Raw genomic sequence first — 27,396 nt, forward strand, 5'->3', positions numbered from 1 at the left:
TAACTTATTCAAAGAAACTGGCATTCCTGTAGAATAAAGTGGTGTCTTCAGTTATTACATACACAATCCTCTAAAGACTGCTCAGTCGCTAAAGCTGCCTGTGTTATGTCAAGTTGCAATACTTAAAGATAAAACTGTTTATTTAAAACTTGTAAATAATCTCCCATTACTAGTAATTCTTCTGATATCTGAATGGCCCTAAGTAAGGAAGGGTATTTCAATGACAAGATGAAAGGCAGATGCAGAGTGCTTGTTTAAATGCTCCTCTTTGCCCGAACAAGAGATTGCTGCTACCTGATGGTGAAGGACTAGCCTGCCTGTGTGAGATTACCCATTTAAAAATTTCCTTTTTCTCTTTGATGTTCCTCCTTACAGCTCTCTCAGTCCAAGAATATGTTTCAGTACATGGTAGTGAGAATGTTCTCATCTCATATGGGTTTTTTTCTTTTTTTTCTTTTTTTTTTTTTTTAATAAAAGCAAAAAGCTGGCATTGCAGGTTAAGATTAAATATAATAACAGTTCTAGCTAGGCTAGGAACCTTTTAGTGCCATGTGCCTCAAGTCATCTGTTGTACTTTGAAATTGGAGGTTCTTTGAGTAAGGCCATCTCTTCTGTGGAAGGTTGGTGACAAGCCTCCTTCAGTAGCTGTCCCTAGATCCTGAAGGGTTGTTTGTTTGTTTGTTGTTTTTTTCCTGTAGGAGCTAATGCTTTATATTTTAATATAGTTAGTTTTCTTACGTCTCAAGCAGGAGGATGAAATGTGCTCATGGAATTTTCATTAAACATTTTGATCATAATGCTGTTAACTTGAACTCAATGTTATGCTCCAAGTCAGTTTTAGGAATCTAGATTTAAGAGTTCCTTTTCCAAGACCCTTAGCATCTCTGAGTTCCACTGGATTTCAAGTACCCATTGAACATAAATAATATTGTATACATTTGGCTTCCAGATTGTGCAAGTGTGCCTCTCCTGTGCAGATTTTACTGCAGGACCTTATGTAGAGACATATTTAGAATTAGATCTTCAAATCCTACTCTTGTGGTTTTGGTTTTTGGTTTTCGTGGTGGTTTGGTTTGGTGGGTTTTTTGTTTGTTTTTGTGTATGTGTGGGGGGGTTGTTTTGTTGTTTGGTTTTTGGTTTTTTTGTTGTTGTTCTTTTTGTTTTTTTTTTTTTTTTTTTCCATTTTGTTTTGTCTTGTCTTGTTTTGTTTTCATCTGACTGGGAACAGTGTCCAGAGTTGTGTACATAGACATAAAGCAGCTTGAGTGGCTGTGTTAAAATAACATTTACTTTTACTGTGTAACTAAAAAATGGAAAATAGTGTGTAGTTTAAAACATTTTATTGCTGTTTCAGGAATGTTTGTCCAACCATTTGTTTTTCAGGAATCTACTGTTCTCTTCTATGCTTTTGCCGTCGTTGGAATGATAATAGCTTTTTTCCTGTTGATTCAAACATGTCCTTGGACATACTACATATACTGTCTCTTGCCAGTACCAGTGTGGTATGCGGTTATGAGAGAGTAAGTAAAGAATACGTCTTTACAAAGTACGTTTTATAAAACCAGGTCTGTGCTTCCTTTTTGTTGATAATGAAGTTCTTCTCCTAAATTTGGAAGAAAAAGTTAGATATAATTTTACTGCACTGCCTGAAATGCTTCCTGAGACATTCCAGAGGACTCTGGTTTATATTTCATTTGACATACAGAATGGTTTCCAAACTAACTGATACAACTGCCAATGCCAGAAGATATCTTTTTCTATTAGCAAAAATAGATTAATATCTTTCCAAGACAAAATGTTTTTAGTACTCTCATAATGGTAGCAAAAGGGTGCTAAAATCTTGGGCAAATACTTGTAGCAGCTGATTTCTTTTTTAAAGAGTGACGGGTTGTTCCTTTTCTTCAATAATTTTCGAATAGCCTCATCCTGCAAAATGTCCAGTATGCTGAACGGCAGCTGCTTTTGGGGAACACGTGCTAGTCATGTTGAGGTTTGTGCTCCGATACTGAAACAAACGTGTCTTGTTTGGGTCTCCTTTTACTCCAAATCCAAAAATACTTGTTAACTGCTTGATTTCTATTACTTACCTAATCTACTGGCCGTTCTGTGGATGCCAACTCTGTATTATTCAGAGAAAATGAGACCAACTGCAGTTGGATAATGAGCTGCCTCATAAAACACTGGAAAAGCTAACTGGGGATTTTTTTCTCTCTCTAAAGCTTCTGAATGTTTCATGCGTTGTGACGGACATTAAGCACAGCATAAACAAAAATGTTCATAAACTCAGAGTTGATTTGGATAAAGAATAATCTGAAGTTTGTCCAAATGCTGGTGAAGATGTGCCAGAAATGGGCAGGAAAAAGCTGGAGGGTTTTGTTGTAGGTTTTATATCAAGTAAAACTGGGCAGAAAGAGCCTCACGCCATCACCCGCAGCAGGCAGGATTAGCAATACTCAAAACATTTCTTGTGCTCTGACTCCCTTCCCACCCTTCATTTTGAACAGACTTCCTGTTATTCAAGACCTTGCTGCAAATCTGTCACTTCATATCGGTCAGTGTATAGGATTCCTCTTGGTTTGTACACTGGGAATTGAAATACTAGTAAGTATTTTACCCGTATGTGTCAACAGGGTATCTCATTGCTAGCATACTACCTCTTTGAGGAATTGTAAGTTTTATTAATATGCTTGTTTTTCAGTCTTCTGTTGGATTATTATTTTTTTTTTCTTATTAGGTCTTCAGCTTTTTCTACCGCTCTACACTTACTATTGGTCTTCTTGTCTTTGCTGGCTGGCCAATGATCACACAACTGTGGGTTCAAGCAAAGGTACTGCGTTGCTTTGCCTAAAAAGAGCATTTTAAATGGCTAACAGCTGGTTGCATCTTAGGGTGTTGGGACTGGTCTCTTTGGAATGCTGCTTGGGATTCTTGTGCAGTTATGCTCTTATTCTGATCCCTGTCATGAGCAGCATGTAGCAAGGCAAGGGAGTTTAATAAGATCTGGATAGATCTGTTGTACAAGATAATAAGACTGCTTAAGAATTTTTGGGTGGGTATGAGTTAGCTGTCTGTTTTCTGTTAATGATAACTAAAAGGTGTTTGACTTAAAATCATATGAGATGTACATGATTTTTCAAATCATCAGAGTGATAAAAGTGTTGACGTGCATGATTGCCACCATTTAAGTAATATGATCATTCGTCGCAAAAAAAGGAGAAAAAAAACCCCCAAAACCAAAAAAACCCACCACCACCAAAAACCAAAACCCAACAAACCAGCAAAAAACCCACAAAACCAAACCAACCAACCAACAAAACACCCTGAAAACCCCTTGTCAACTCATTACTGTTTGCAATCAGCTGGCACACATTGTTCCTCAGAGGTAGCTTTCTGTACTGTTTTTCCCAGAAAAACACTTTTGTAGATATGGTTGTCAAGGGGCACAATCTTTAACATGAGAGACATTTCTGCCATTAGTTTATTCAAACAGCTCTTATTTCACAGGATACCTAAAACCTAGAGTTCTGGGGTAACATTAACATTGTAATTAAAACAACCGAAAAAAATGGAGTCAAACTGCTAAGTCTTGCTCTGCAGGCACTGTTGAGATGGAAGCTTGTATTTATTTACAATTTTTAATTGTATTTGAGTCGTCAAGTAACTTGTCTTAAAGCTGGGTATATGTAGAATATGTTTTGTAGCAACTGAAAGCTGAATCTGACTTGAGCTTGAAAACTTTAAGTCATATAGCTCTTCATGCCTTTATTTAGAATAAAGTAGCTGGGACAGTTGGTTTTTTTTTTCCTCCTAGCAAAGAATGTGGAGAACTGCTTAGATGATGGTGGTGGTTAAATCAAATGGCATTCAGGTTCAAAGACTGAAAAATGTTACCATATTGCTAGAGAATAGGTGATTAGCTGTTGCAAACTTCTGATGAGATTAGTTTTATTCCTTTCTTCCATAAGGTTACTCGTCAGCTTTCTGGTGACTGCAATGTGTGTGAAGGCCACTCTTTGAGAAAGTGCCTTTAAACATAAGCTTAGCTTTAATTCTCATTGTCTTTGATAGGATTTTGACAGCTGTGTAAATGAGATTCTTTTCTGTGTTAAATTGAAGTGCTGTAATACCACTGACTCTGTGCCCTTTTTTCAGTTAATTTTATTCTTGATAGATGCAGGGTTTTTTGCATGTGGGAGATGCTAGTAGCTGTTGGTAGCTTGCTGAAGTACTTTGTTTCTGATGAGACAATCGTCTGTGCATGTGGTCTCCAAAAAATCCCATTTGTTTTTCGTCTTTCAGACAACAGCATTGGTCTGGACTCTTCTGTGTGTGCTCCTGGCAGTATTTCCTTTAATGCCTGTTGTAGGAAGAGAACCAAACATTCCTCTGGTGTAAGAATCTCATCTTGTTTTTTCAACTTCTTATTTCCCTCTTTGATATTCAAAATTTAGGCTAACTTTTGATACATGTGAGGAACTGTGTTATTGAAAGCTGGCTGAGACAGGTATTGAAATTCAGAATTTAAATAACATGATTATAGAGACCTCAGTTATTCACTAATGTGAATGCAAACAGACTTAATTTTTTTGCAGTACTTCAAAGAAAGCCACATTCATTTGCTCTTTGTTCTGTTCTGTAATTTCTTTGGAGGGAAACGTTTCTCACAATACAAAAATTCGCAAATTTTACATGAAAATAAAGGTCATTAATAAAGGAGGAACTTCACTGGGGTGCAAACATGATAAATAGCACTGATATATACAAATAAGAACATTTATTCAAAAGCGATTTACTATGACAGCATGTTTCTGGATTCTTCCGTCTCATTTTGAATAATCTGGCTTTGAATAGCACTCTGTATCTAGCAAATTATTCAGGGAAATAGGATAGGCAGAGCTCTCTTCTTCCTCGATCTCTCCTTTGTCTCTTCTTTTTCCACTTCTGCTTCATTTTCCTTTCTGGTGTTGCTCGTCTGGTTTTCCACAGTTGTTGATTTGCATTTTTTTTCTAGTGCATCTTTGTCATCTGTCCCTGTCTCTTGTGAGTACTCCTTCATCACTGAAGCGTTCTGTCATAGCTGGATGCAGTCCAGTTGGTTGGCCTGAGTGCATCAGGCTTGTGGTATCACTGTAGTTACTGCAGAGAGACGCTTCAGTTGACCTAGATGGTGGCGGCTCCTTCTGCTGACAAAAGATATGGTGCCCCATCGGAGCCATAGTGCCCAATCCTCAGTAAAATATGGAACCTGAGCAGTAATGTATGATTGCGGATAGAATTATGAGCCAAATTATTTCCAAAATTATTTCCAAAATTATTGACATTCTGCCTTGATATTTTTCACTGTGATTTAAATCTCTCTGTTGAAAACCCTTCATAATCTTGATGCTTGGGTACGTTAGAAATATTCAAGGCAGATTTTGCTTTGGCTGTATTACAACCTCACAGCTATATATACACATGTATGTATTTCTGATGGTCCAAACTAAGTTTTTTTTATTCTATAGAACACTTGAGCACAGCTTAGAAGTCAAAATGGAATTAAATTACCTTCGTATGTTCCTCCCTGACACTTATTTATAGTCACCTTACTCAGGCTGTACATCTTCCTATTTATTACTCTAATGAAATATTATATCTCTGAAACAGTTTTTGCGAGTCTGAATCATGTCAAGGGAGTTTAGAAGCTGAAAAGGCTTGAAGCAACGATTAAAAATACATGTATATGTGACACTCAGGATACTGAAGATAAGGAGATGCTGGAAGAGAAGATACAGGAGGGAGAAATTAGAGTGCCAGAGAGAAAAAGGTGGATTTATTAAATCTGTTCTTGAGCAGTGGCACTGCATGTCAGGTCAGGGCTTCTTCAGTACATTAATAAAACTTGTACAGTACCAAGAGGGAGCTCCTGACTCAACTCAATCATAAAAAGGAAGCATACAGGAGGTGAAAGCAGGGTCAGATGACCCAGGAGGAACATAGAGACCCTGTCTGGATATGCAGGCGGGGTTAGGAAAGCCAAAGTCTCCTGGAGTTGAATCTGGTGCTGGATGTGAAGTGCAACAAGACAGCATACAGCAGCAAAAGGAAGACCTGGTCATAAAGGACGTGGAAAAGTCTGAGGCCTCCTTTTGCCCTCATCTTTACTGGTAAGAGTGGCCATCAGGAATTCCAGCCTTCGGACTGCTGAGACCTGTGGGAAGGTCTGGAGCAAGGGAGATATAACATTAGCGGAAGAGGATCGGGTTTCAGAACCTGTCAACAAACTGCACTTGCACAAATCTGTGGGCCCTGATGGGATACACCCCAGAGAGCTGAGGGAGCTGGCCACTGTCACCGTGAAGGTCTTTGAAGAGTTGTGGCAAGAGCTGGTGGGAGAGGTTCTTGAGAATGGGAAGAAAGCAGATTTCTCACTGCTATCTTCTGGAAAGGGCAAGGCAGAGAATCCAAGTGACTACAGGCTGGTCAGCCTCACCTCAGTCCCTGGAAAGGTACTTGAGCAAACTATTTCTAAACACGTGAAGGACAAGAAGCTGACTGTGAGTAGTCAGCATGAATTTATGATGGGGAAATCAGGCTTGACCAACCTGGTAGCCTCCTAAGATGGGAAGACTGGCTCATTGAGCCAGGGGAGAGCAAGGAATGTTGTTTATTTTGACTTCAGGAAGGATTTTTGTATTGTCTCCCATAACATCCTCATACACAAACTGACGATGTGCAGACAAGAGCAGTGGACAGTGAGGTGGGCTGGAAAAAGGCTGAACTGTCAAGTTCAAAGTATTGCAATCAGTGGCACAAAGTCCAGCTGGAGGCCAGTCATTAGTGGCATGCAGCAGGGGTTGGTACTGCTGCCAGTACTTTTTTAAGATCTTCATTACTGACTTAGATGATGGGACAGAATGCACCCTTGACAAGTTTGTAGGTAATGCAAAACTGGGAGAAGTGGTTGATGCAGCAGATTGAGATGCTGCCCTTCAAAGAGACCTCAACAGGCTGGAGAAATGAGCAGACAGGAAGCTCATGAAGTTCAGAAAAGAGAAGTGCAAAGTCCTACACCTGAGCAGAAGTAATTTCCATGCTCCTGGACAAGTTGTGACCAGCTGGTTTGGCCAAGAGCCAGCAATGTGCCCCTTGCAGGAAAGGTCAGTGGTATCCTTGGCATCACCAGGATGATGATGAGGAAGGAGATTTATTCCTCTCTATTCAGCTTTGGTGAGATGCATCCGGAAGTGCCGTGTCCAGTTCTGGGCTCTCTGGAAGGAGATGTGGAAATTCTGGACCAGGGATTAAAGCATCTGCCACAGGGGAGTGAGCGAGAGCTGGGACTGCTGAGCCTGGAGGAGAGGTTGAGAGAGCTGGAACTGGTTATTCTGGAGAAGACTCGAGAGGATCTTGTCGATTTATATACATACCTGTCTGGGGAGAAAAGTAAAGAAGGCAGATTCTTCTCAGTGTCCAGTGAAGAGACAAGAAATGGGCAAAAATTCAGATACAGGAAATTCCATTTAAACATAAGAAAAAAGCTTTTCTATGCTGAGGGTGGTCAAGCACTGGAACCAGGTTCCCCAGAGCGGCTGTGGAGTCTCCATCAGTGGAAGTATTTAAAACCCAGCGAGATATGGCCCTGAGCAGCCTGCTGTAGCTGACACTGCTTAGAGTAGGGAGCTGGACTGGTCTGATCTCCAGAGGTACCTTCCAGCCTCCGTTCTGTGAGTGAGTAGTCTGCAACTGTGTTCCTGTGTTTTGTTAGATCATTGCTTGAAAATTACTATTGTGATAGGCCTAAGTAGTTTGATTTTAGTGAATATGAGGTATTTGTACATTTTTGTGTTATGTCTGAGAAAACACGAGTGGAGCAGCCACAAGTGGACATTTTTGTCTGGATTCTCTTGGTGGAGGTACCAAGGGACAAGTGGAAGTGAGGACTACTGTGTGGTTCAATTACTTCCATAGCAAGGATGCAGCATGACAAAGAAACGTGTGTAAAAACTTCTGCCCTTACAGTTCCTCTGCTTGCCTGATGACTGAAGCGAGACAATAAGTGATATGAGTATTGATGTTTTAGTGAAGCATGCCTATTATTTTGGAACAGTGTCATAATTAGCAGGCTTACTTAATAATGCCAAGCAGTATTTTTTTTTCTGTGTTTATGTGACGAGTGACAATCTTGCTGTTGAATTTAAACAAAGCTATGTATTTGATAGTAATGGCAGTTTAATTACCCTCTTAGGTGACAAACCTTGAAACCACTAACTTTAGATCACCGATCACTGTTACTGTTTTGTTCAAAATATTACATGGAGGTAATCGAAAGTACCTAAAAATAATGAGTGACAGATCAGATGTGTAGCCAAAATGGAGATTTTTCTTTTTTTTTTTTTTTTTTTTTGCTACTGCCATGAAAAGACCATAGCTGTGTTTCTGGATGGTAAGCTTGTGGTTTAGAAAAACAAAAACAAACCCCAAAAAACCCCATACCACACCCACAAATACAGCCCTTCTTGCTTTCCTGCCTCTTCCCTCAAAAAAAAAAGACTACTACCAAAAAAAAAAAAACCACACTTGATTCTGGACTGGATTTTGTTTTTCTAAAGCTGAATGTTGAAGTTTCCTTAACTATTTAGTCTTGACACTGTAACGAATTATTTCAACTTAGTGAAGAACACTTCTATGAAAATTTCATGATCGTTTTGATTATATTGCCTGGGATTTTATTGTTCTTTTGTTTATTTTTACAGAATAGCAACTGGTTTGCTGACTCTGTTGATCTCTTGCTTCTCACTGGCATGTCGTTGTCAAAGTGAAAATAAGCACAGAAGTAATGAACTGAAAGTATATTTTTGTCAGGTGAGTTGCCTACTTTTCACTAATTCTGAATGTTATAGGGTTTTTACGCACAAATTTTTACATACTTTCTAAGAACATGTTCCTACCAAGACCACAATTTTCAATAAGAAAGTGATTGTTCCTAAGAGTTTTCCCCTTGACTCTTTATAGAGGACCATGTGCTCGTGGCAATATGCTTTTTAAAATATCATAATGCTGTGTTCACAAAAGCTCATCCTGTGCATATTTATGTGTATTGATATATATATTTGCATAGCCATTTTGATGCTCTGCTTGGAGTTTGAGAGTTTGTCCTGCCTTCTGTCTGTGTACGTAACATCCAGTAACCATTGCAGGAATTGCACACACACACACACACACACACGCTGAGGACAGGCTTGCTGGTTCAGGGGCTTCTTTCCAGTTTCTGGCTGTTGAATAACAACGTGAGACTGATACTGAGCTGGTTTTCTGTTGGTTAAATCTTCTTTCAGATGAAAGATGAGCATTTTTTCTTTATAGCTTCATGAAATAGGTAGGTCTTTTCATAGTAGGTGCTAATTAAGTTCTAGAGAGCTTTTAAGATTCTAATAATACCTTGCATGTCTGCTGTCTTTTTTTTTTTTTACTTATTACAAGATAATAGTTTTATTTCAGGACCAGCTTTATTGGTTATGACTTACTGTGTGCTAGAGTTTCTTATTGAGCTAAGCAATGCATTCATTATTTCAGTGACTTAGGCAGGGAGCTCAAATTCATTAAAAGGAGGAGGGGAAAGAATAATAAATGCTTAAAATGCCTTTACTTGAGCATGCACACATGTATAATGTGGTGGTGATTTCTCTTAAGTTTTCCAGCTTACCTGTGGAAAAGAGGTATCAGTTCCTTTCCTAAGCATTTAGGACAGATATTTCCAGTGTATACTCAGCAGTGGGATTCTTGCTGGGATGCCCGAAAACAACTTGCACTGGTTGGGGGAGTGAGGGAGCAGCTGAGTGGGCATTTGGCACCTGATTGACCTCAACATGTCACACAACTGCTGCAGCATCTCACATGGTGTAACTTTGTGGAGAAGCTCACAAATGATTATGATGATGAGATAGATCTGTAGTCAAAATGTAATGCCAGGCTGTTCTTGAGCCAACTTGAGAGAATCAGGAAATTCACACACGATCCTGAGATAATTAGATGAAGATGTTCCGCCTGCTTGTTCAGGGAGTAACATCTTCATTTTTCTCCCAACCTTTAAGATCATAAAGCTCCTCAAATTGCTCCTTAATCAGAGGATATTTTACAATAGTGACATTTACTTACAAGATTTTTATTTTGGAAGTTTACTTGGGAATAGAAAACATAGGATCCACCATTCACACTCTAGGTAAGGAAAGGATTGGGAGGGAAAATAGTTCAAACTTAGTGGGCAGAAAGGACATTACAGAGGCATTAGACATTTCTAAATAAGTAACTTGTTTGGAGGTTAGATTGCATTTAGTTGCCTTGAAATATACAGGAATACAGAAGGAAAATGTTTATCAGTAGACTAGTATTTCTAGTCAATGGACTAGACAATTCCCCTGTTCTCCTTTTACTTTTTGAGTTAGAGTTTTCAGTGGGGACAAGGAAGGGGATAATCTTCAGAAATGCTGGTTTAGAGCATTTAGAACACATGAGTTTTGATTTACAACTCCCAGGAAGTTTTTCATGGTGAGATGAGTCCTCCAGTCAGATGGAACACACTTATTTTGCAATGACAGACAGCGATCGGGGCATTGACATTCATACACCTAAGCACATACCATCGGGTTCCTGCTTCGCATCTAACAAGGGGTTTCTTAAAAGTAGTTTTTGCAGCTGCCCCACATGTGGCGGTTGGAGACAGTCACTGAAGGCTGTGCTTTCCTCTGATCACGTTCCTTCATAGACAGGAAACTAAGATTAGTTGTTTGTTTCTTCATTTTGGGGAATGAGAAGATAGATTAATTTGCTACAGGTCTGTCGTCATTATGTGCCCCTTTTCTCCAAGTACTCACTGAAGTGGAATGGAAAATGTGATGTCTCTTCCTCATGTCTTCATGGTTTGTCCTGGGTACTCCTTTAGCCACTCTAAAAGAACTAAAAGCCTTTGAATTACACAATGGAGAAGGAATACCTGTTTCTAGTTTTCATCCTTTTAGCAAAATCCTACTGATCTGGCCAAACTTCCCTCATCAGGATCCCCTGACTCCATTTGGTTTTGGTTTTTGGTTTGGTGGTGGTATGGGGTTTTTTGGGGTTTTTGGGTTTTTTTTTTAATCCCTTTTCTCTTTGTTGTGGTAGCATCTGTGCGCAAGAACCCTCTTTTAAATCTTTCATTTCACCTTACCTCAGATTTTTTGCATCTGCTTGTTTGGGATGAGATGCATTTTCATACAAGAAATAAGATCATATTTCCCAAAGGCTTAAGTAGTTTTTATTTGCCTGAGTTGTTCTTCACAGGTCATTTTGGAATTGCATCTGAATAAAGACACTTCCTTTTTCAGTTCTCTTCCTATTTCAGTCAGAGAAAGAGAGAGATTTGGCATAGCCTAGGCTTTTTGTTGTGCTTATGGTGATTTTTCTTTTTTTTTTTTTTTTTAAATTATTCCCCACCCCTGCCTCTTCTGAAGGCAGTTTTCTTCTTTCTTGTCCAAGTGAGCTTCCTTTTCTGTCTGGGAATTAGCCTGTAGTGAAAATATCATGCGTGGAAAGGAGCAAAGATTGTTCCATTAAACTGATTGATCTCCATTTGATCAAAAAGAAACCTGAGCTGTCAGAGACCCTCAGAGGAGGCAAAAACCCCACCAGTTTGCATGTGGTCATCCACAGAAAAGATAATTCCCTCTGATCTGGTCCTGAACTATGCATTTTTGTGTTGGTTTCTCCATGGATGGGACAGAGTGTACACCTTAGCAAACGAGTATGAACTGCACACCTTTATGAATCTAAGAGGCCACTTACAGGCCACTCATTTATTCACTGGTTTTTGTACCTGCACACTATAGATTTCCATCAGGGATATTAGCCTTAAAGAAACAATAAAGTCCCAGACATCCAAGCAGCATGATGAAAAAGATTTTTCAGCAAAAGTGTATAAATAAAGAAATTATAAAAAGTAAAAATGCAAGCTTGAGTAACTTAATATGGTTACACTTATGTTTCTGTTACATAAGCTTCAGTAATGTTTAGACCTAATTTTGAAGTTTTGATACATGTCACTGTTTGCTTGAGGCAGAAGATGCTAATTACACTGTCGCAGTTTCTGAAAATTGCTAAGAGTTTCTCAGGTTTTCTCTTGATGTCATTAAAGCAGGAATAACATATTTTTTTTTGCTCAATTTTGTTCACTGTGGCAAGGAGAAAATTGTCTTTTGGTTGATGCTACTTCTGTCTTCTAGCAACGTGGGTGTTGGTCTCTTCTCCCAAGTAGCAGTGACAGGATGAGAGGAAACAGTCTCAAGTTGCACCAGGAGAGGTTCAGATTGGACATTGGGAAAAATTTCTTCATAGAAAGGGTTGTCAAGCACTGGAACAGGCTGCCCAGGGAAGTGGTGGAGTCACCATCCCTGGAGAGATTTAAAAGGTGCATAGACATGGTGCTGAGGGACATGGTTTAGTGGTGGACTCGGCGGCATTAGGTTTACAGTTGTGCTTGATGATCTTAAAGGTCGTTTCCAACCTGAATGATTCTGTGATCTTTGAGAAATCATTAAGGCTTCAGGAATGGTGAAAACAGGAGTTAGTTATAATCCATCAGCTAGACTGCTGCAGTGCTTACTGTACAACTTAATTTTTTTTTTTCTGGAGAGAACACCAGTTTCTCTTTGCCAGCAGTTTTGTAGGTGAAGCCCAGTTTTTGCTGCACTACAGAAAATGCTGCTGTTTCCATTGGTTGATAATGTTGAGTCAAGTTATTTTTCCTAGGAGGCTGGAACTTTATGTGGGTCCAAGGCGGACAGTTTATTAGTTTTGTTCTCTAAGTTAGGAGTAGAAATAAACAGTAGGAATCCATGTCATATCAATGGAACTAGGGGACAGGAGGCAAAGAGGTGTTAGGACTGCAGATGTCACCCTTGGTTTCCTCTTTCTAGTTGTGACCTACAGATGAGTGTTTCTTAGATGCCAGCTCTTAAGCTGTTTAAGAACAATCTCTGAACTTCCAAGAATGTTGTGAATGGGGAAAGAAGACAGATTCTTACCTGGTGACCTCAGTTTGCATCTCCAAGTTGCTTCTGAACTGTTCCAGGGTCCCAAAGATGTTGGTGAAAGCTGAGATCAGTTTGAACATTACTTAAACTACAAACACAGGAGTCTCAAACGCAGATGCTGAGCCCTGCCCTGGCTTCTAGCATAGATCTAGTAGCAAGCAGTAAGTTGGGTTTACTAACATACCCAGGTCATCACAAGTCTTCCAAAGCACAAGATATATTATGGGAGATGACACAAAGTGAGTGCAAAGTGACTTCACCAGTGGCTAGAGAATAGCAGAGGGATTTCCAGAGCTTATGACACTAAAATGAGTTGAAAAGATATATCAAAGGGGAGAGATCTTATGTGAATACAGCTCCTTCTCTGGAGACATTCAAACACAGGAACCCGTCCAGGCAGGTTGATCTGCTCTAGGTGTTCCTGCTCTGGCAGGGGGATTGGACTAGATGATCTTTTGAGATCCCTTCCAACCCCTAACATTCTGTGATTCTGTGAAAAGCATCCCAAATAAACATCAGGGGTATAAAGGGGCAAATTCCCTGAGCTTTTAGAGGCTTAATGCTTTGGCGTACTTTAATGACATCACACAGAAAAAGAAGTTACATGTTCTTGTGGCCTGAAATTAAATAGAAGCGGCAGATACTGAGCACCTGTGAAACCAGGCCAAAAAAGAATGCTGACTTTTAAGTGTATCCTCTGAGCAGGTACCACTAGGTTATCACTGCAGCTATTCATATGGTAAAAAGTGGTGGATGTGAACACTGTGTAGTTGCTTTGCACTAAAAAAGCCGCAACAGCAATTATATCTTGTAATGCAATTTTAAAGCACGCATTTGCAAAGTACCATGCGTGCTTGATTTGCCTTTTAGTGGAACTGCAGAGTTGTGAATAAATAGCAGTAATTGAAAACTTGGCCCAATCGTTTTCTTGGATAATTGTCATCTTTCAAAAATAACTGACTCATGGAGTAATTTTCCTAAGTTTTTTGCACTTACTTGGTGAATGGGTGGTGTCTCTTGAATTAGTCAAGAAAAAAAAATCTTCAGCTGCTTTGCTTCACCAAGGCAGACAGATCTGCTTGAGGTGGTTCGAACAATTTCCTTTGAAGGGTCTGCTAAGATTGCAGCTTCTCTCCATCTCATAAAATCCACCCCCAATCTGCTCTGCTGTTGCCGTCTCTTCTAACAGGAGCTGTGCTGTCCATGCAAAGCTCTTGCCTTAACAACCTTTCCCCTTCACCCTGTACCTGATCCTGCAGCAAAGCTGGAGGATCTGCCAGTTCTTCGTGGTTGCTGTTTGAGGGTAGGTGCTCTTTGAAAACCTAGGGGCATAAGTTTTCTGTGGTTTACATGAGTATTTACGTAGTTACTCTTGACAAAGAGCATATCGTAAAATCGGCAGTTCTTGAAACTATTTTAAAATAGCACAAATAAATAATAATAAGAATTTTAAAAAACCCAAACCAAAACAACAACAAAACACAAACCCAAAACCACAACAGAACGACAACAGCCCCCCCAAACAAACAAACAAACAAAACCAAACAAACCCCAAAACAACAAAAACAAACCCCAACAAAAACCAAAAATCAGAAGGAAGTTTTAAAAAGCTAGGAATACTTGACACTATATATCAGACTTCCTGTTCTTGTATTGATTCAGATGAGGTGTTTATGCAACTCCAAAGCATATTTACATATTTAGTATGGGATGGCATAGATCTATACATTAATTATGTGCTTCATTGTCTGATTTCTTCTTTCTAGATGCTGAGTATTACACTCTCTACATATGTTGTGAGCAGTACCCATGACAGCCTTAAGAACAAACAGGGATTGCCTGTATTGAATCAGATTATTAGCTGGATGACTCTAGGTAAGAATGTCTCCCCTCCCAAACTTGAACACTGGTAGTTTGGGATTGGGTGGGGGGCAGTGATGCTTTTTTTATTAACATTTTACTTTTGCACATATTCCTTTATTTGACTCCCAATAGTTCTTCCATGTGTTCACTATTCTTTCCTAAGTGAGTTTTTTTGAGGAATGTGTTATAAAGGAGTTATATTTTAGAAGACTTTCTAAGTTTGTAATCAAATGCAAACAACTTAGATTTACAAGTAGCTTTATCTTTTGTTTTGAATATGCTTAATATCTTGAAAACACCTTTTAGGGCTATAATAGTATAATTCCCTTTTTTGTTTCACTTGGAGCCAGATAAGGGTAATGTCAGATGTTCTGCAAGCAGTCCAGTTAAACATAGGGAAGTGAGGAAAGGTTGTTGCTGTATTTCAATAGAAACTTGAACTTGCAGCTGATGGTGGAGACCCTTGGGGTATGGAAGTGCTTTTCAGAGCTAACTTTCAAATACCTGTCAAGAAATTATGCTAATGTATGTTTGATATCTGTTAGAACCTTATTATTGAAGAAAAAAACAACTTAAAAGCGTATGGATTTTTTACCACTCTAAAATTAAAATCTCAGGATGATTAAACAGAGCAAATGCAATTATCACTGGGGTTATGGAATACAGTAAAGCAATACCTTTCCTATTTCAGCTATAAAACAATTTCTGTAGGGCTTCATTAGAAAATGGATCGCTTATCCCCAAGTGATCTGGAATGTGGGATTTGTTTTAGAGCTAAGCATATCCCATGCAGATTTGATAGCAGCTCTTTGCTGGAAGTCAAGACCAGAAATTTAAATATAGCTTACTGGAAGAATTATGACTCTTGTTATGTGGTGGCTGGATGTCACGTACATCTCTCTCTACTGGTGACACCATTTTAACTTAAACAGATCTGGTCAGTTTTTGCAATCCCACTCTGTTTGAGCAAATGGATTCAAATTTAATATAACTGATGGTGATTGGTGTGTGTGTGAGCAATGGTCTCTTTGTAATGTAGTTTTCTTCGAAGCATTTTCCTTTCCATCGTGCTTTCCTAGCTCTTCATAGCCGGCTAAGCTAAGTAGAGATCTCTCTGTGGATGAATTCCTTGCAGTTGTAAGGTCGATGAACTCAATGATGTCCTGCTTGCCTTACTGGAGCAGGAATTGAGAATAGAGCTTATCTTTCTCTCCTGTGTAAGGGTGAGAGGAAAAATATTTTTCATCTAAGAGATGATTTAGGCAGCCAGAGAGATCTAGATTTATGAGGAAAAAGTATATTAGAAATTCTCTTTGATGTGGGTGATGTTTCTATGATAAAAATAAAGCTAACAGTGAAGTAAACTGTGTACCCAAAAAGTCTGCTTGCTGCCACAGTAGTGTTGAATATTTTAGAAAAGTCTTTCAGACTGGAAGTAGTCTTTTTAAGTGAATATATTATACACGGTAGGAGCTTTGTGTACTTGCTGAAGTTGTTCTGCATAATTCAAGACAGAACTAAGCAGGTAAACAGCCGAGGCATCCAACAATGTGTCCTCAGTGCTCCTGTTGGAGAGAAATTCTTTGTCACTACCATAACCACAACTAGCATCTGCCTTGTCACTAGTGTGTATCACAAATGTGGCACCATAAGAATTAAGGTACCAAGGTCTCCTGTAGCTTTTCCAAGGTTGGCGGCGTCGCTTTTTTTTGATTCTCTTCCTCATTCCACTGGGGTGGTGAGGAATGAGCGACTGGTGGTGCTTATTTGCCAAATACAACACCAGGGAATTAAAATGATAGAGAACTAAAATGACTTTTGATAAATATTAAGTGTTCCAAACATTGGCTTTTCTTTAGCAAAAGTAACTTCTGAAAATATAAAGGTATATATGACTAGTATTTAATTTCTGTACATAAAGTGTCAAGATTTGAAGAATGTTGTCTTGTTACTGAGGATGAAATGTTTTGCATGTTGTGACTGATGGATCTCTTTTTATTGCAGTTTCTTCCTTGGTGTTGCCGTTACTGAGCTCCACGTTTCTCTTTCAGCGACTGTTCAGCATATTGCGCTCCCTGATGTCCACCTACCTGCTCCTCAGCACAGGGTACTTCTCATACTCTCTTTGGATTGGTCTTACATATGAAAGTCACAGGCTAAATGTGAAACAACTGAATCTCATGCATCTTTCTGTTAAAGGCGTAGCATGTGCTTCCAGCTGTAGTCTCACCATTTATTTCCTTGTTCAGTTTCATAAATAAAATTTCAGGGGAACTTCTGTATTTCTCCTTGTATTATAAATACTGTTTGTTTGACATTCCTTTCAGATAGACTGGGGTGTCAAACTCATTTTCACTGGAGACCACATCAGCCTTGCGGCTGCCTTCGAAGGGCCGAATGCAATTTTAGGACTCTATAAATGTAACTACTCCTACATTTATACATTTTATACAGTCCTAAAATTGCATTCGGCCCTTTGAAGGCAACCACAAGGCTGATGTGGCCCCCAGTGAAAATGAGTTTGACACCCCTGATACAGACCAAGCAGTGCCTGGAAGGGTATGTATTCAAACAATCCTGCACCAAAATAGGAAAGTCTGGTTTAGTTTGTCTTTTGTTGGTTTGGAATGTGTTCTGCTCTCAAACAAAAGGAAATAACTTCTCTCTCAGCTGCTCAGCACTACTGCTGAATTATGACTTAAATGATCTGTGACAGGAAACAGGTAGACCTAAAATGAGGGAAAATTTTGTTCAGAGAGATTTTTATGGAAGTAATTTTTTTTCAAATGGATGCTAGTCCCCAGAAAGAGTAGGGCTTGCTTCTTTTTGGATAAAAGACAACTCCTCTGAGCTTATTAATGAAGAAAACACCATGTCAACCCACCCTTTTTTTAAAAAAAAATTTTTTAAATTTTCTTCCTAAATTCACTCACTCTTAAGAGCATAATTAATGGGGAGTATAGGAACCATTCTCTCCACCTCCCCTCCCACTTATCTTCTGGGTTTAATTACACTGGAAAATTAAGTGGAATAAAATATTTTACAGCAGACATCTTGCAATAGCTGCCTCTTGTGGATACTCTCATGTTAGATGAAGCATCTCTCTTTTTCTTTTAATCTCCTGCCTCCCCTTCCTCCCACTTCCCCATTAAGATTTTGATCCTAATTGTACTCCTGTCCACACACACACTCTTACCCTCAACCTTCTCATCCTGTCCTGGCTACTGGATAAATCATGAATGTTGTTCTCTCTGAGCCTGGTAACTTCCCTTGTTGTATTTTGACCCTGCTCCAGACCACTTAAACACAGACAGCTCTCCATTGTCTTCCTACAATGTTCAATTAGACCAACAAATTTTGGAACTACTCTTTCCTTTTTTTTTTTTTTTTTAACCCACACCAAAAGAAAACAGTCATAGCAAAACCAAGGCACCCAGTGCCAAAAGTATCCAGTGTTTCTCTCCCCAGTGCTCTATTATATCATGTAATAATAACCCAGTGTGTTGCCCAGGTAATTACAACACCTCTCTAGGTGCAGTTAAATGGAAGTATTGAAGCCAGCTGAAGAGTGTGGTTGCGTACAAATAGTTGTCGCTGACTCAGTTGAAGGCACTCAGTTTGTAGGCAAGTGTAGACAATTGTGTCCTGTTAGAACCTTATTATTAAAGAAAAAAACAACTTACAAGCGTATGGATTTTTTACCACTCTAAAATTAAAATCTCAGGATGGTTAAACAGAGCAAATGTAATTATCACTGGGGTTATGGAATACAGTAAAGCAATACCTTTCCTATTTCAGCTATAAAACAATTTCTGTAGGGCTTCATTAGAAAATGGATCGCTTGTCCTTTCATTAGTGACAGCCCACCCATTGTTGTCTTCATGTTTAACTGCTTGTCATTCTGCAATTAAACAGAAATGTCTGTCCAAAATTTTCTGTTCCAGTTTGGAACTGCTTTGTAGCTACCCTAGAGGGGAGGCACAACAGAAACAATACCAAGATTAACTGCAATGATTTTCTTATTTTTAGACAAATAAGTTGTGTCCAAGGAGGAGAAAAAATTAAAAGGAAGACATTTACAGCGTTGTCAGTATTAGTGTCATGGTGTCAGTATTATAATTTTACTCTGAGATAAAAAAAAAACTTGAGAGGCACCATAAAGTACAACTGAGATGTAGAGGGCAACAAGAAACTAATATTATCCGATGACAATCTACACCTCTAAGTTATCTGGGGGTTTAATCTCTCACAGAAATACACTCATAGTTTGCTGTATGTGAGTGCTGTAGGAGCCAGAAGTTCTCCTCTGGGGCTGGGAGTGTAACTAGAACAGTTCAGAGACCTTGGTTAGTGTGACTTGATGCTGCTATTGCAATGGATTGGTATCTGGTAAAGGATATTTCACTTCAGTGAAATGTAATGCTCTTTTTATTATGCAGATGTGTCTCCCCTTGGAACTAGACTGAGATCACCAGAATGAGTTGGTATGATTTGATCTTAAAAGAGACACAATCTCTTGTCTCTGTCTAGATTGGCCTGTAACCCCTCAGTTCCAAATAGCTTTCAGGCAAAATTTTCCATTTTGCAGAGAATGGGTTCCAAGTGTGATTATTTTTTTCCCATGTCTTTCTAATTTTATTCCATTTTTTGTTAAAATTAATCATGACACAAAAGGCACTCATCCAATGTTGTGGCAGCCATCAAATGAGAAAACGGGTGCAAAACATGACAAAGCTGAAGCAGCTTCTCTTTCTTCTTTACTATTTACTGTATGGCTTTAAACTTCAACCAACTGTGGTACTCCTCAGAAATGGGGAGAGAAGTGGGAGAATGCCACTAGGTCTTCAGTATATCATTTGTGTGAAGGAAAAAGTAAAGAAACGTCAGTATTTCATGCTCAATAGTTGTTAGTGTCTGCACTTACTATCATTATGTTGCTCTTCAGGTACGAAGCTCTGTTTCCACTGGTGCTTTCTGGTTTGATGCTTGTGTGGATAAACATGGAGCAAGAAGCACTGCAGCACTATGGTCTTTCACTCAAACCAAAGGTAACAGCTCCAGATAACTGTATCAAGTTAACGATCAGCTTTATCTTTGTTTTTCCATTGATGATATAATAAATACTCTGAGTGCTTTTCATAGAGCAACACTTTGCACTTTTAAAGTTTGGGAATCCAGTATCAGCTGTTTTATGGAACAGGAATGTGACCTTATAAGAGAGATTTATAATTTGTGTTATTGAAGATATTCCACATTAGAGCCATTTGTAGGAATGCAGGAAATCAGTTTGACTTAGTGGTATGTCCTGTAGTTTCAAAGCTCTGTTCATCAACTGCAGTGCTAATTCAGTGTAAGGTACAGTAACTCTTTAGAGTAGTAAGTGCAATGTTACTGTACTTTTATTTATTCTGATGGCAGAAACACAAGTGAAAGGCTGGGAAGAAATAGCTTGATTTCTGAAAAGACCAATAGGAAATAACAAAAATCTTAGTTTGACTTTGTCCTTCCACTCTTTCTTAGCTCTTAACAACTAGAGGGAAGTGCCGGGAGGTGAAATCTGAGCCACAGCAGTCACTAGGACGGACGTGACACGTACTGTGGTTTTGTGGTTCTCCTGCAAGGGAGAAAATTTTAAAACTTGAGAGAGAGGACAGGGTTCTTCAATTTAAGGTTGAATATCAGAAATGAAAACAAGAATCTCTATTTATGCTACATACAGTTATGATATTTTGTGTGAGCATGCTTTGTAGCATCTTAAGTGATAGAAAAGGAGTCTGTAAAAATGCACACTTAATGTGAGGCCACGATGGCCACCAGAGGTTTCTAGCGCAGCGCAGTCACCCCAGGATGTACTTTGTCTTCCACTCTGGAACTCACTCTGCCTTTTGCATCTTGTAACAAGACATCCGCAATGCTTGCCTGTCTGATGATGGTCCCATGTTCAGTTTGTTTTAAAATAAAATTCTATTAAAACTGTATTAAACAATGATGAATATTTTATTAATAAAATGCAAATTAAAAGAACAAAGGTAAGCTGTAATTAAGTTTTCTATTGTCATTCCCTGTACATAATTTGACTTTTGGTTTCAAGTAAAAGGAACAACAGTAATGCTGTCACCCCCGCTTCCTGTTTTTAAGTTAGAAAAATCATCTCTATAATGCCTGTTAATATATGCCACAAAGTAAATCTTACATTAGAGAATCCAGGTCGGTTCTCAGATGTGAGATTATTTTTAATTAAAATGTCGTCAGTGTTGAATGTCTTACTTGAATTTTTTCCTTTCCCTAGTGAAAAGGAGTTCATTGACCTCTTAAACTCCATTAAAGCAATTTCTCTTCAGGTCAAGTGATATTGTGCTGAGAACCGAGTGAAGGAGATGGAGAGTATTTTAGTATTCTCACTTTTAACATAAGTCAACTGAGGATAATTGCTGCCTTTTATTTCTGTGGGTCTTTATGCACATGTTCATGTGAGCAGTGGAAGTATGTGTGTGTAGGAGGAATATTCATGATGAAAAAAGATGCTAATAAATCTAAGGCGTAGAAGTTCATTTTTAGTGTAGATAACTGCAGAAGCTCCAATGTTCATTTGATCATCTCGCTTGTACAATCTTTCTGGCAGATTCATTAAAGTATAATGAAAATATGGGAAAGGTTTAAAGTTCTCATCATAACACTAGTAACAGCTGATAGGAAAGTGGGTTTATTTCTTGTTCATTTCAGTAAAAATATGGTGGTTCTGTCAAAGAGCATCAGTTGATATTTGGTGTTAATTTCTTCTGCTGTCTTTCCAGCTTGCTGTTTTCAACTTTGCCTATGCTACTGATATAACTCAGTTTCGACAGCTCCACCTGGATGATGTCCGCAGGTCTTTCTTCTTTGTATCCTTTTGTGGGTTGCTGCATTCCGGGGAAGAGATGGATTTTATTTCAAAATGCTCCACAATCAAAATTTGTAGCCTGGTAGCCACTGGAAACAGAAGCTGGTGAGGATGATTTGACTCCTGTTGGTCAAAAGACAATGGTCTTGTACATTATGTGTTTTTGATAAAGTAGTAAAACATTCAGTACGAACTGCGCTGTTTTGGAATCTGGCTCCTTGGCCGCTTTGTAAAGTTTTGTCTCCTATGACCGTTACAGTTGATGTAAACTTTCTTCTAAGGAGTCTTGTTTTCAGTTTGGTTTTGGTTTGTTACATTTTGGCTGGAGGAAATTCATTCAACCTTCACAAATCAGTTGGAAAAGGTGATACTAAAGTCATTCTGATTTTTTTTTTAGAGTATTGTAGCGTGTTAAGAAGAAAATGTTAGGGGGCAGGCATTGGCCATGGCCAGGTACATGAGATCAGAAGGAAGGTTCCTGCAGACTCTAGTGAAATGTGTTCCCAGAATCTGGCCTAGAGTTTTGTTTTTAATACTGCGCAGACTTGATAATGTCATTTTTATCTTCTATCATGGCACTACTGTTAAGTGAAAGGTATTTGGCAGCAAGGGAGATGGGTGTGAAAGTGGGAGAGAAATTACGAGGCAGTCTAGAATACACAGGTTTCTAGTGTGGGTGAGTTATCATAGCTGGAGCTGGGAGAGAGTTTTCTCAATGCCAATTCCTGCAAAAAGAGTCTTTATACTTTGTGGAATAGTCAAATCTGAGAGGGTGGATCAGAGTCGCTGGGGGAGTTTGGGGCAATGCTGTTGGACATTGGGAACCTGCATCAGGGGAAGTGTGACAGATACCTCATTAAGAAGGCAGTTCAGTGCTGAGGCAGGAGGCAAAACAATTTGCAAAGTGTTGAACATTTGTGTTTGCTTCAGTGTACACATGAAAAGCAGCTGAGACACCTTGCAGTAAACGTATCAATTTCAGTTGCTATTTTGCTATTTTTAACAAAAAATAAGCTTTTAGTAAAGCTGCTGCTGTCAGATGCTAAAAATGAGCCAAAATAAAAATCAAACAATCCAATTGTATTTTTTTAAAGCTCCAGCATACTACTAATTTAATCTAACACGTGAATATAGCACTACATTAATCTTACCTTAATCTAAAACACTTGAATGTGTTTTGTTCAGCTGAAAAATACACAATTTGCAAGTCTTCTTTGCAGAGATCAGGTTTGATACACACCTGCTCAAAAGGTGTGATAGCTTTTAATTTAGATGCTGTTTAATGTTTAGAAACAGTGGTATTAGAAGAGAAACCTTTTCTGCTAGAGCAGTCACATTGCAACTACAACCTCTGAGCTGTATATCTTAAGACTGTCTCAGGGTTCCTGTATAGGGCCCAAAAGTCTACATGTGCTGAGGGACCTTATAGTCTGATCTTCCAGAAGAAGATTCAGATTGCTTAGGCTTAACATTTTGATTAGATCTATGTGCTACTGGTATTTGTTTGTTTCATTGCAGAACTGTTGTTCTTTATAAATCTTAACTGGCAGGATCGCACTATGCTGTAAGACTGCTGTGTTACTAAACTTGAGATGATGTGAGACTCTTGGGAAGCATAATTTCTTTAGTTATGCTGACCTAATCCTTCCAGAATATTGCATGCAGAATCTCAATGATTCTGCCGAATGGTTGGTAGCCAGTTGTTTATGCAGAGACTTAAATGATCCAATGCAGAGCTATAAGAGGAAAGGAAGGACAGGAGGGAGCTCTGGTGGCAGCAGCCGTCATCACTGACTAGCCCTCTGCCTGACGGGAAAAAAAGCAGTTAAAAACCATTCTTTGACTGAAGAGATGTGAGCTATAATGGGCCTGAATGAGCTCAGAAGGTAGAAAAATCACAGGATCACAGAATGGTTGGGGCTGGAAGGGACCTCTGGAGATCATCTAGTCCAACCCATCTGCTAAGGCAGGTTCACCCAGAGCAGATCGCACAGGGATGTGTCCAGGTGGGTTTTGAATGTCTCCAGAGAAGGAGACTCCACAACCTCTCTGGGCAGCCTGTTCCAGTGCTCTGGCACCCTCAAAGTAAAGAGGTTTCTCCTCATATTCAGATGGACCCTCCTGTGCTTCAATCTGTGTCCGCTGCCCCTCATCCTATTGCTGGGCACCACTGAAAGGAGTCTGGTCCCATCCTCTTGACACCCACCCTTGAGATGTTTATAAACATTGATGGGATCCCCTCTCAGCCTTCTCCAGGCTGAACAGACCCAGCTCTCCGTCTTTCCTCATAAGATGCTCCAGACCCCTAATTTTCTTCATATCATTCATGGGCTCTTATAGCAGCATGTGTTGCACCTAGATGAAAAGGGTAGGGTTTATAAAACCACTTCCAGCTATACAGATCCTGCCAGAGTCATCCTCCCTCCCTCAAGTAAGGAAAGAAATGAGATTCCTGTGTTGCAACAGATAGACTCGGCATAACCTTTGGACAACAAACCAGTGGGAAGGGATAGTATAGGAACCCCTTTAGTCTTGTTTCATAGCCGACTAACTCTCACATGGTCAGTTCCTCAATAAAGCCATCTCTTTTGGTGTGCAGTGCACCTGCATAATTCGGTACTTTCTCCAAAAACGTGTGGTTGAATGCACTGCTGGGATTGTGGTCCAGGGATGTTCCTATCTTGCTAGGTAGGAGCTCAATAAAAAATAAGCTGCAGCTTTCTGGCAGGAGCCTCAAGACAGGCTCTGAACTCTTACCCAGGCAACCCCTGTCTTTTAAAATTGACATAAACATGTGTGAAATATTGGGTAAAGCTAGGCAATGCTTTGGATTTCTTAATGCAGTGTAAAGCTATAATAGTGTGTCAGCTGCTTTAGTTTCATGATAGGATTTTGAAAGAAAATTGGAATAAAGGAGGGAAAATGCTGGTTTTGTTTTACTGCAGCTATTTCTGTGATCTATTTTCCTTAAATACATCTAGGTTTTCTTCATAGTGACAGCCTTTTTTGGCACTGGAAACATAGCTTCTGTTAACAGGTAAATTTTACTTGTTGATTTGAGACACAGTAGAGTACAAAAAATTCTTTGTACAGGTGACGTACTAAATATAAACTTATTTAGCTAAATCAGGGCAGCAGAATTAAAGTAATAGTCAGTGAAATAATGATAACAATTTATTTTGTTTCTGCTCTCTGTAACATGTTCTCTAAGAGGCTAAGCTTGTTGATTATGAGGTTGTCTTGATTTCCATTAGAACTTACTGATAGTGTGAGCTGAGAGAGCTTGTCTGCTCACCAGCAGCATGGCACCTCGAAAGACATGGGCAGAGGGAAAACTACAGAGAAAGAAAAGTGAGGTAGACAGTCCTTTCTAATTTAGTATTTGGACAAGAGAAGAGAAAGTTGGAAACCTTGTTTAAAATCTATATGTGCACCGTGCGTTACAGGAATAACTAAATGCTGTGGTTTTTAATGGAAAATGCCATTTCAAGGCTATGTTGTAATGTCTTTTTCATGTTTCTCTAGTTTTGATCCTGCTTCTGTCTATTGTTTCTTGACTGTGTTCAGTCCCTTCATGATGGGAGGATTGCTTGTGCTGAAGGTTAGTAATCTTACCACAGTCAAATTTTCTCAAAAAACTGTTCATATCATATCATAACATATCAAATACAGGGTTGTTACCTTGTAGTTTACAAAAACATATGTATGTATTTGAGCTTCATTAGCCTTCTTAACCGCTTTCAGCCTTTGTAGTGTTTCTAGAGATAGACCCTTCTGACTCCCAAAAGAGAGAAGCTAAAGTGCATGGAAGTATAATTTAACTTCATTAGATCAGTTTATTGTATTAAAATGGAAATTTTAAATGTTGAAAAAGCTTGAATTATTTTAAATTATAAGCTTTCCGTATAGTAGAATATCTACAGAAACATTGTGGGTATATACTTTTTTTTTTTTTGTTAGCTCTATCTATCTACTTTACATTAAGTACAGGCTTCGAATGCTGTACTGATTAGGTTACCATTTTACAATGAATTTTTTTTTCGTAGTCTATCAAAGATTGGATTGCACTTCTTGTTCACAGGCAAGTTGTGGGAGCTCTTTTCTAAACCTTGAATATAGAATCTGCCAGAGGCAGAGGTAAAGAAGCAAACAGGAAGGGAGACCTGGAATGTATGGATTATTGTTAAAACAAGCAGTATTTCCTGCCTCTACCTTTCTGCTACCTCTGTCCTGGAGAAAGCAGGTTAAGTTACAGGTATACTGCATGTTTTACTGCAGGATGTAAGTCAATGATACAAACCTTCCAGATGTGAGGGAACACGTTTTAGCCTGTAAGAGCTGAAATGCATTTACACTGCTAGCTTAAGGATTACGAGTCAACTTTGGAAGGAGCAAAAGGCAACATTCATGTTTCTAACTTGTTTAGTTCTTAATTTACTGGGTTGTTTACATTTGCTTTACTTAGCATTGGAAGGGCAGTGTCATCCTTGCTTTACTGAATACATTCTCTATTCAGATTTTTTTGTAGTAGAGATGAGATTGTCCTATTCTTGGAGCTCTGCAGCCTGTCACATGAGATATTTGCTCTAAATAGTTGTGTCTTCTAGCCTTGTTGAAGCATTTATCACCAGTGCTAAAATGGATAAATTGAGGATCATTAATGTGTTTTAATTGTAGTATTCCATATTGCCTCATGGCTTATTTCACTGCATTTCAGCTGTGACCATGGAAGGGGTTTTTTTTTAATTCATTTATTAAACATCCTTCCTGCAAAATGAGTTTCTACCCTTTCTTGCCAATATTTTATTTTTGTAACATACACATTCTGTGATAATTTCAAAAGCATAAAAATGTTGCCACAACCTGCCAGGTTGTTTTGTAAATATGGCTATAAACCAAAACGAAGCTTGTGTTTTAAACAGGTTGTAATCCCGTTTGTTCTGGTATCATGTGCTTTCGAAGCTGTTCAAGTCACAACACAACTGTCTTCTAAGAGGTACAGTAAATGCTATATTTCTGCATTAGTAAAAGTTTCAAATCTATTTTGCCAAGAATTCAGAATTGTCAAATCTCAATCTAAATTAAAAAAAAAAAATTGACCAATATGTCGCATTGTTGCTTTTCTTTGTTATTATGGTTTGGGTTTTTTGTTCAGTGATTTTTACAAGCTCAGGAATTCTTTTCGTGGTGATAAATGAGTATAAATGGAAGCATTGGCCCTGTCTGAAACAATCAGATATTTAATATTCTTTGTTGACAATACATGGAAGGAGCACATTTCCCCCCCATAATGTAGAAAAATGAGCAGAATTTAAAGTCTAATTTTTGTTTTATATTGCATCTCTGCCTATAGTACAATGTTTTTAAAATAACCCATTTATAATGTAACCAGTTTACAGTTTTGTTGCACAAATAGCATTTAAAAGACAAAAAAAAGCTGGATGCCCTTCTGCTGAAGTTCAGTGCTTCCCAGGTGTGTTCAGTATTACATATTTTTTGCAGTAGGACTAGATCGCTGCCAGTCTGTTCCCCATCTCCAAAGATTTTTTCAGAGGCAATGCGAGATGGGTGCCCAGCCTCGCAGAGTGCTGTATCCAGACTTGAAGT

The 27,396-nt window shown here is 38.8% G+C and overlaps 1 protein-coding gene across 3 annotated transcripts in view; it reads left to right on the plus strand.

Annotated features, from left to right (window-relative positions):
• Nucleotides 1-27,396, plus strand: part of PIGN (phosphatidylinositol glycan anchor biosynthesis class N) — a 119,043-nt gene that overhangs the window by 65,897 nt on the left and 25,750 nt on the right. For all 3 annotated transcript variants that reach the window (XR_010605733.1, XM_065627773.1, XM_065627774.1), the window contains exons 15-26: nt 1,384-1,520; nt 2,505-2,601; nt 2,735-2,827; nt 4,300-4,391; nt 8,736-8,844; nt 14,813-14,921; nt 16,914-17,016; nt 19,855-19,957; nt 21,704-21,790; nt 24,771-24,826; nt 25,315-25,390; nt 26,712-26,785. Coding sequence is in view for 2 of the 3 variants with exons in the window: in XM_065627773.1 (XP_065483845.1) it covers nt 1,384-1,520; nt 2,505-2,601; nt 2,735-2,827; nt 4,300-4,391; nt 8,736-8,844; nt 14,813-14,921; nt 16,914-17,016; nt 19,855-19,957; nt 21,704-21,790; nt 24,771-24,826; nt 25,315-25,390; nt 26,712-26,785 (1,136 nt within the window). In the remaining variant the exon portion in view is untranslated. The remainder of the gene's footprint in view (nt 1-1,383; nt 1,521-2,504; nt 2,602-2,734; nt 2,828-4,299; nt 4,392-8,735; nt 8,845-14,812; nt 14,922-16,913; nt 17,017-19,854; nt 19,958-21,703; nt 21,791-24,770; nt 24,827-25,314; nt 25,391-26,711; nt 26,786-27,396) is intronic.

This window comes from Caloenas nicobarica, chromosome 2 (assembly GCF_036013445.1).
Source record: "Caloenas nicobarica isolate bCalNic1 chromosome 2, bCalNic1.hap1, whole genome shotgun sequence".
NCBI lineage: Eukaryota > Metazoa > Chordata > Aves > Columbiformes > Columbidae > Caloenas > Caloenas nicobarica.